Source organism: Lasioglossum baleicum, chromosome 8 (assembly GCF_051020765.1).
Source record: "Lasioglossum baleicum chromosome 8, iyLasBale1, whole genome shotgun sequence".
NCBI lineage: Eukaryota > Metazoa > Arthropoda > Insecta > Hymenoptera > Halictidae > Lasioglossum > Lasioglossum baleicum.
Window position 1 is genome coordinate 11,925,853 of NC_134936.1, and position 8,169 is coordinate 11,934,021.

Below are 8,169 nucleotides of genomic sequence, written 5' to 3' on the forward strand. Positions count from 1 at the left end.
CCGTCGTGTTCCTGCAATTTCAGGATTCACATCCTGCAATTACGAAGCGCAAATTCGACCACAATTTTAAGACAATGAAGAATAAGTCTAGATTACTGTTACGCAAAATGTCCATTGTAGAAGGATGACACGACAGACCAAGTCTCTTCGGTAATTGCAAAATCACAATTCCCTTTTAAGATCCATATCTAATCATGCAACTGACAATGTTATTTCCCCAGGTCAACGATATATGGAACAAGACCGGCTTATCATTCGATCGGCGACGTTAACGGGACGCTATCAATTAAAAACAGACTTCCTGAACGACGCTGTCAATGAAGCTAGCTGGAAAAACTTCATCAGACTTGCTCCATTGCATAAACATCGACGAGTGTCGCAACTGATCAACTGTTTAAAAATATAACTATCTGGTCGCATGAACAGGCGGTTATCACCTTATCTTTGACAGAGGAAACGAAACACCGCGGGAACGCCAGAGGATTCTGAGAGAGCCTCTATTCTTCGATATCCTTTGTTATCTACTTTCCGGACATCGGAATACAAGGAACAACGTAATCAGCTTTCCTGGCTTGAAATTGGACACGTAGAGAGTCCAATCGCTGTCGAGGATCACCGTTAAACGCGCTGATAGTGAGCGAACGCGTCTGTCCAACGTCTGTGAGAAAGTGCACAGCTCTCGATGGAAGCGATCAGTCAGTCTGACGCGAACTGTCGCGACGATCGGATCGCGATCGTGACCAGCCAGTGAGTCTCGAAGATCGAGGAATGACGATCATGAAACTGGTGACTTTTTCGCTGGCGATCTGCTGTCTGGCCGACATGAATCTCGCGATGCCGCTGATCAATTACAAAACGCTCCGCAAACAGATACTGGAGTACGAGCAGCGATTCATGTTAGGCGGCAAACTGACCTTGAATGACCTCGAGCGAGCCGCCAACGAGATCCTAATGAAGGAGAAGCGGAATGAACTGGAGGCCGGTGCGTTTTTTTGTAAAATCTCTAAGCGATGCCGAAGGAAATTGCGCTCGTGCGAAAACCTGTTTTGATCCACGTGATCTACTTGAATCGAGCCATTGTCAGCATGATTAACAGCGAACAAAGAGCTCTCTTATCGGGGCAAATTTTAATTTTCGCGGCGAGTCGCTACAGCTGCGAGAGGAATTTTTAGGGCGTGATTCATTGACGACGTTCGAGTCTATTTTGAAAGCGTTTTTCACTCAAACTCGTTGAGGACGAGTTGAGCACCCTGAAGAAAGTACCGTCTTGTTTGTTAAATGCTTGGGAACGTACTTGTGGCTTTTGTTTGTTGTAAGTTCATTTTTTAGGCTTCGGAAAGATTTGGCGTTTAACTTGTGTAGCGAGTAGCTTCGACGGAGTCGATCTGTATGATCGTAGTTTTATGAATGAAAAGTATCAATGAGATTGATGGAACATGCATTAAAGTAGAGAGTACGATTTACTGTGCGTGCAGTAGTTTTGAGCTTTCCAGAAAAATTAATTTTTGAATGTTTAAAATATATTCAACTTTCTGCGTGGACGAATATTGATTTTCGATTCAAAGGTACATTTGTACCTGTAGACGGTGTAAAATTATTGCAAAAATTAGCACAAAACGACTATAAAATTGACTTTGAATAGAACAGTCTAATAATACTTTATAATTAACTTTTTCCAAAGGCGATATAAATTCAAATTACTTCGAATGGTGTGATCTAGTAATTTGTTTAGTAAACTGTCCAACACAAGATGAAGTTCATATTTGTTGGACAGTGTACTCAGTAAAGAAATTATTGAACTTCTGTCACAGCTATAGCGCAGTAATTAAACAAGCTTATTCATAAGCTTCCAGTAGCTGAGCTGTTAGGTTCACTTTACTTTAATTGTTCGTATATCCTGCGAGTCTACATTTTTGCTAATCTTAGGCTTCAAGAACCCGAAGAAGTTTGCTCCAAGCCGAAACTTTATAGCGGCGAAGAAGGACATCGAGGAGTCTAAAGTGTTCAAATTTATCCGTAAAATGCCGAAAGGCGCAGTTTTGCATGCTCACGACTCAGCCATGGCCACAATCGATTACATGTACCACAACGTCAGTTTTCGCGATGATTTATACCTCTGCGAAACGAACGACAGCTTCAAATTAAAATTCTTCAAGAAACCAGACGAAGAGTGCGAATGGCAGTTGCTGAAGAAGGTGCGTCAGCATCCGTTACGCGCTTTAGAGGTGAATAAGAAGATTAGAGAGAACTTGTCCATGCAATGCGAAAACCCGGAGGAGACTTATTCGGACCTTGATAAGGCCTGGACGAAGTTCTCTGACATTTTTAACTTCGTTTACCCGTTGGTCACTTTCAAGCCTGTTCGCGAAGAGCATTTTATGATGGTTCTACAACAACTTTATGAGGACAATGTGATGTACTTGGAGATGCGATCTACTTTGCCTACTTTGTACGATTTTGATGGGACTGAGTACACACCGAAGGATACAGTTGGAATCTTCAAGAATGTTTCTGAAAGGCTAGTATTCGTTACTTCTTTATATAATAAATTGTAATAGTGATATCGTTGTTAATAGTTGTAACAAATTTCGTGATAGTATGATATAACAAGTCATATTTCGAAAGTGCAGTGACTAAAGGAAAGAGAATAAATAGATGATGAAACGATAAGAATAAACACAAGACTTTCTACTCTTAAGATTTGTGTTAGATAAGGGACCCATCGAACGTTTCCTTATCACTTTGGGTATAGGTTTGAAGAGATATCGCTGCTCTAAATCAAAAAAGAATTATTCACCGAATGCTTCGAAACCTTGAGCATACTTTCTGAATCACGGACAAATATTCAATCTTTCGTTCACACAGATTTAAAAAGGATCATCCAGACTTTGTCGGAGTGAAACTGATCTACGCGCCTCAAAGATTCGTCAATCTCGAACAGGCAGAAGAATATATCAAGACACTGAAAGAGTTGCAGGATCAGTATCCGAACTTTGTAGCAGGTTTCGATTTAGTTGGACAAGAGGACAAAGGCAAAACGCTAGAGTATTTCTCAAACATTCTAGAGAAAGTTGCGCATGATACGAAATTCTTCTTCCATGCGGGTGAAACTAATTGGTTTGGTTCATCCACGGATGAGAATCTTGTTGATGCCATTTTGTTGAACACGAAACGCATTGGCCATGGGTGAGTAGCATAATAATAATTATGATTGATCAATCTGTAGATTATATACCTTTGAATGATATTAGAACGCGATGTCCTGCAACAATCGGACTCGTAATTAATTTTTAGTCGGCCGAAAAATGTACGGGACCACCTTAATAAAATAGAAACTGAATCAAAAAGTCTAATTTAATTTGTATTTTAGTATTCGATTGATTTTATCTCCGGGAATTTGCCAAGCACTTCATTTTATGAATCGAACAGCTCTGTCGCTTACTAAAAAGGAGCGAATGTACAGCGACCGCGTGGTCGATGATGATTGATTCTATTAGTACTTCGTTAACGAGAATTCATAAGTTCAGTGAATAGTTAATGATAAACTGATTCATCATACAGAGAATTGTTACAGTTCTCTTAAGAGTTACGATCAGAGTTTACTCTCGAACTCTGGATGTTGAAATAAAATATCTTGTACGTGTTATAAGCACTCTATTAATTCTAATTAAATGAATTCCGGAACAATGACCGATATATTATAATTTTTAAAAAACGGGAAAAATCAACTAATTCGATAGTTGCATAGAAAAAGACATTTTCCGCATTGAAAATTTCTAAAAAATATTTTAACAGGTACGCACTAACTAATCATCCCTTCCTCCTCGAAATGACGAAGCAAATGGACATCGCCATAGAAGTGAACCCCATTTCGAATCAAGTTTTAAAACTAGTCGACGACTTCAGGAACCACGCAGCCAGGCGGTTATTCGCCGAAGGATACCCAGTGGTGATCTCTAATGACGATCCAGGATTTTGGGGAGCCAGAGGTTTGACCTACGACTTCTACGTAGCTTTTTTGGCGATCATGTCCGAGCACGCGGATTTAAAATCGCTGAAACAACTCGCAATCAATTCTCTCGTCTACAGCAGCTTGGATGACGAAGAAAAACAAGCTGCACTGTCTCTTTGGGAGCACAAATGGCATAATTACATGAACAATATAAGTAATATAACGCAATAAAATCACTAAACATCGTCCACACTTGTGCATCTATTTCTGTTTCTGTTCACGCGAAATCACGAAATTTCTACATATACATACGCCATTCAGCCGACTATCCATTTAATTACTGCAAAACAAAAGATGATCACCGATAGATACACAGCCTACCTTAGGCGTGCGCCATCCACACGAACATATCCACAGGGATAATACGTGTGATAACAATTTGTAATTCAAATGCACTTATACTGTCTTCCTGCAGTTAACCACGCGTGACGATATTCCTTTGAAGAACTATTACGTTTCAACGTTGAATGGATTCGTCGCAACAAAGACGACATTACAAAAACATGTATTAATATCGCATTCAAGAAAATAAATTTTTATTTATTTATTTTACTAACAGATTCATCTTCACTATCCCTCGACTAGGTTTGACCTGATCTACTTAGAGTTAGCAAACTACGAAAAAACGCGGATCATTATTCACTTTCCTGAAATTTTAGGCAAAATTCTGAATTGCATTTTTAATCTTTTGATTCGTGATTAATGTGATCCACGATTAAAATGTTTTTCAACATCGTAGATAACATCGATTGTGCAAGTCTAACCACGTGGAGATTGGCTGTCACGAAACGGAACTATTATACTATTTATTAAAATAATTAGTTTATAAGATCTCATCGGACCTGGAACTTCATTTCTCGATGTGTAATGAGCTCGTATTTCGTTCTCTGCCACTGCCTGATTACGACACTTGATACATTTATTTAAACAAACTAAGTAATGTGTACTCTTGAATTGTACGTCTAATCTCTGTCAAGCGCCGAGGAAGAAATATGGCCGCGCACGGAACCTGCGCGCGCTTGTCTCACGATTCGATTATCGATTATAGAAAACGTTAGAAATTGGCAAAAAATTTTAAAATCATGATTAGACTGCGAATCTTTATGCATTTATAGTAAAATTGAGAAGATGAAATTCAAAATTGTTGAAAAATTTTAAAAATTGAAGATGTCAATATTAAGATTCAATTTAGTTTCTATTTCTTACAATCGATGCAGACAAGTTTTATTTTGCATAAAGATCCGCAGTCGAATACTTCTCCCACATAACAAACCATGAAAATTAATATTAATTGTTTTCTATGACGATTTAGTGGGAACATAAATATTTTCTCTGCAGATACTCTATTTGTTGACGAAAATACGTGATTAGTTAATGACTGCGCAGTTATGCGAGTACCATAAAATAAACTGTACATAAAAAGAAATTAGGAAAACATTTACTACGTACAAGTCAATACATGCTAGCATTTCTAGGACAGCTCGATAGGACCCAACGTAGATTCAGGTTCACCGAGTAATTCAAAATTGAATCTTCGAAAAGCAGATATATAGCATGAGGAAAGAAATCGCTGGAAGGTGTCCAATTTCAATTGGTCCATTGGTTGTCTGCCCTGTTCCTGTAGAGGGCGCAAGAGAGACCACCTAGTTTCCTAGTTCGTGGCAGTAGGTTTCCGAACCTTAGATGACCTTAGACCAATGTACTTATAATTTCAATTTGTTTTTATGACTTTCTCTGGTAAATAATTACGTCAATCCTATACTATGAACTCAAATTTTTTGAAATTGTGACATGCGGCGTTTTTCCTTGCGCCCACAGATATATTTGTATTACGGTTTTGCCGTTCCTTACAATTCTTTATGCAACAAGTTTACACCATTTTTCCAAATGTTCACGAAATAAAGCACAAATATACTTGTATACCTCGCTTTTATATTGCTATTCATCATTTTGAATTATCTTGTGACGTCAATGACGGGCTCTAGATATTCCGTTATCTTGGAACGCTGCGTGCATATATATTGATATATATATGGATACGAGATTCCCATAAGCCAGCCGTACAGCGCAAAGCTTGAAAAACATGGTTTATAATTTATAAGAGCACATATATGTGGTCGTAAATATATTGTGAATACTTTCACTTTTTAGATATTGCCGTTTGATCACTAATTCCTTGACATAGGACATCAGATAAATTGCATTATTTTTTTGGGCCTTTCGAATTTGTTTTCATGACCTTTTTCTGGTAAATACGTAAATCCCATACTCTAAAGCAAATGCAAAAATTCAAATTGTTCAGAAAAATTCGTAATAAACAAAACTTCAGAAAAGTTAATGAGAGCAAATGAAATTCATGAATCGTTTGGGATACAGGAGATGTAGGGGAAGCATTAAATGAAATTGAATTCATAATAATACTAAAATAAATGTATTAATTTTACGATAATATATACAAATAAATCTGACTCTTCGAAACGTGATCTTGGGAATCCACGTGAGTCCAAGTCAGTCGCATTTGTCCAAAATTCAGACCATACTCGCATCAGTGGTGAGAGATTGTAGGAAAAAATCTATGGAATAAGAAAACTTAATTTATGTTAAGTCTTTAATATTTCTATACATGCACATCCTCTAAGGAATTTATCTTTCTTTTCAGACGGCGGACTGATTGTTTTAATGTTTTGTTTTTTCTCACAATTGCGGCGTATTTTATGCGTAAGGCATTTAATTTCTGCTTTAGAGTGCATGGAGTGTCGTAGTATTGGTGGTCATGTGAAACTATTTCATGCGCTGTTATTCTTCGATATTTCTTCTTCTGTGCGTCTGTTTTGTTTGGTGAGAAGCATTTCTCTTGACTAACTGCAATGAGATATAATGCTCAGTACTTACAACATTAACATTTTATACCACTTTCAATATCTCAATAATAAATCTTCAAATTTTCTTTTAATAATATATATGTAATTAACTTAAATATTGTATTTGAAACTTATTTCAACTTACGTATCTTGTTGCTCGTTGTAGGAGAGTCACTATATTCCACTATTATGCTTGCCTCTGGGACTTGTTCAATTATTGAGGCTGGCCCAGCATCATTATCTGAAATATTCATTACACGAACTAATGTAGAGGTGTAAAGGAACTTTCATCTTTACCTTTTGTCAACATAGACTATACACACTTTCTTACCTGTAGAATTAGTTTCCATCAAAACATTCCTCTGCGGTTCACAGTTTTCTTTATCAGAAATTGTAGCCACATCTTGAGCTTTACCTGAAAAAGTAAGTACTTACATTTAAAACAGAAAGATAAACTTGTAAAAGAAAAAACATTCAAATACATTAACTATCAGTTTCTGTATGTATACTTCTATAACAGATAGATTTTAATAACTTTTATGAATGATGAAACACTTTTTCACCTGTACAATTTGTTTCAACGAGAACGTCCTGCTGTTTTCGAGACCTCGCCTCTTTTTTCAAGATTGTTGGCATACTTCCTAGTTTTACACGTTTCTTGTTACAGAAGTACACTATAAAACAGTCTTCTGTAAAATGATTTGAACACAATAAGGTACTGTTACGAACACTTAGCCCTTCCAAACCGATTATTTTCAACCATTCTTTACGTATTGGTTCGTCTCTTGGAAATCTGCGCATAACCATACGAAAATTAGAACAAAAATATATTAATACTATTGAAAATTGACAAGAGACTTTACGTACCTGTGAAATGTCACATTTTTCGTATTGTTGCGCGAAATCCCACAAAATACGCAATTGACCATTTTGAAAGTATGTTTGGATACACACTACACTACAAACAATTTTTATATACTGAACAATACCAATTTTTTACGTATTTTTATTATATATGTATATAAATAGTAGTATTTTTATATACTAAGCATTATACATATCAATGTACCTATGCCGTGTCTATAAGTATATATGGTCTAAGTCCGAACCCCTCGCCATATTGAACAGCGGTGTTTCGACGCCATCTGTCGAAGGATCCGTCGAATGGCCGGGAGGGTGTAAAAATCATTCCGCGGATCGTCTTTCTATCTGCGTTCGCTTCGAATTGTCGAGCGTACTGTCTGTCGAGTACATCGGGCGATCCGCCGCGAGTGTGTGTAATGTCGGCGAGAATGT

The 8,169-nt window shown here is 37.2% G+C and overlaps 2 protein-coding genes across 5 annotated transcripts; one reads left to right on the plus strand and one right to left on the minus strand.

Moving 5' to 3' along the window:
* The first annotated feature begins 22 nt into the window (after nucleotides 1–22).
* On the plus strand, nucleotides 23–4,622 carry LOC143211464 (adenosine deaminase). 3 transcript variants are annotated; one of them, XM_076429187.1, is made up of 5 exons: nucleotides 23–150; nucleotides 222–982; nucleotides 1,927–2,518; nucleotides 2,866–3,186; nucleotides 3,796–4,620. In XM_076429187.1, exons 2-5 carry the CDS (start codon nucleotides 769–771, stop codon nucleotides 4,181–4,183), a joined length of 1,515 nt encoding a protein of 504 aa, XP_076285302.1. In that variant the 5' UTR covers nucleotides 23–150; nucleotides 222–768; the 3' UTR covers nucleotides 4,184–4,620. The 3 variants fall into 3 exon arrangements, with proteins under 3 accessions (XP_076285302.1, XP_076285303.1, XP_076285304.1); XM_076429188.1 differs by lacking the exon at nucleotides 23–150 and having other exon boundaries at nucleotides 267–982; nucleotides 1,927–2,225; nucleotides 2,358–2,518; nucleotides 3,796–4,622; XM_076429189.1 differs by lacking the exons at nucleotides 23–150; nucleotides 222–982 and adding an exon at nucleotides 1,060–1,312 and having other exon boundaries at nucleotides 3,796–4,622.
* Nucleotides 4,623–6,602: 1,980 nt separating this feature from the next.
* On the minus strand, nucleotides 6,603–8,084 carry LOC143211232 (uncharacterized). Of its 2 annotated transcripts, XM_076428715.1 has the most exons (6): nucleotides 7,943–8,084; nucleotides 7,741–7,831; nucleotides 7,437–7,666; nucleotides 7,205–7,288; nucleotides 7,019–7,135; nucleotides 6,603–6,874 (listed from the first exon to the last, which is right to left on the minus strand). In XM_076428715.1, the coding sequence occupies exons 2-6, from the start codon at nucleotides 7,800–7,802 to the stop codon at nucleotides 6,630–6,632; spliced, it is 738 nt and encodes a 245-aa protein (XP_076284830.1). In that variant the 5' UTR covers nucleotides 7,803–7,831; nucleotides 7,943–8,084; the 3' UTR covers nucleotides 6,603–6,629. The 2 variants fall into 2 exon arrangements, with proteins under 2 accessions (XP_076284830.1, XP_076284831.1); XM_076428716.1 differs by having other exon boundaries at nucleotides 7,019–7,114; nucleotides 7,741–8,039.
* Between the last annotated feature and the right edge of the window lie 85 nt (nucleotides 8,085–8,169).

Bases quoted from the DNA above. Each gene is read 5' to 3' on its own strand.
- LOC143211464 (XM_076429187.1), top strand. From the start codon at position 769: ATGACGATCATGAAACTGGTGACTTTTTCGCTGGCGATCTGCTGTCTG. The intron at 983-1,926 runs GTGCGTTTTTTT...TGCTAATCTTAG, and splicing joins GCGGAATGAACTGGAGGCCG to GCTTCAAGAACCCGAAGAAG. The intron at 2,519-2,865 runs GCTAGTATTCGT...TCGTTCACACAG, and splicing joins TTCAAGAATGTTTCTGAAAG to ATTTAAAAAGGATCATCCAG.
- LOC143211232 (XM_076428715.1), bottom strand. From the start codon at position 7,802: ATGGTCAATTGCGTATTTTGTGGGATTTCGCGCAACAATACGAAAAAT. The intron at 7,289-7,436 runs GTGAAAAAGTGT...TTACTTTTTCAG, and splicing joins CGTTGAAACAAATTGTACAG to GTAAAGCTCAAGATGTGGCT. The intron at 7,136-7,204 runs GTAAGAAAGTGT...CCTCTACATTAG, and splicing joins GATGGAAACTAATTCTACAG to TTCGTGTAATGAATATTTCA.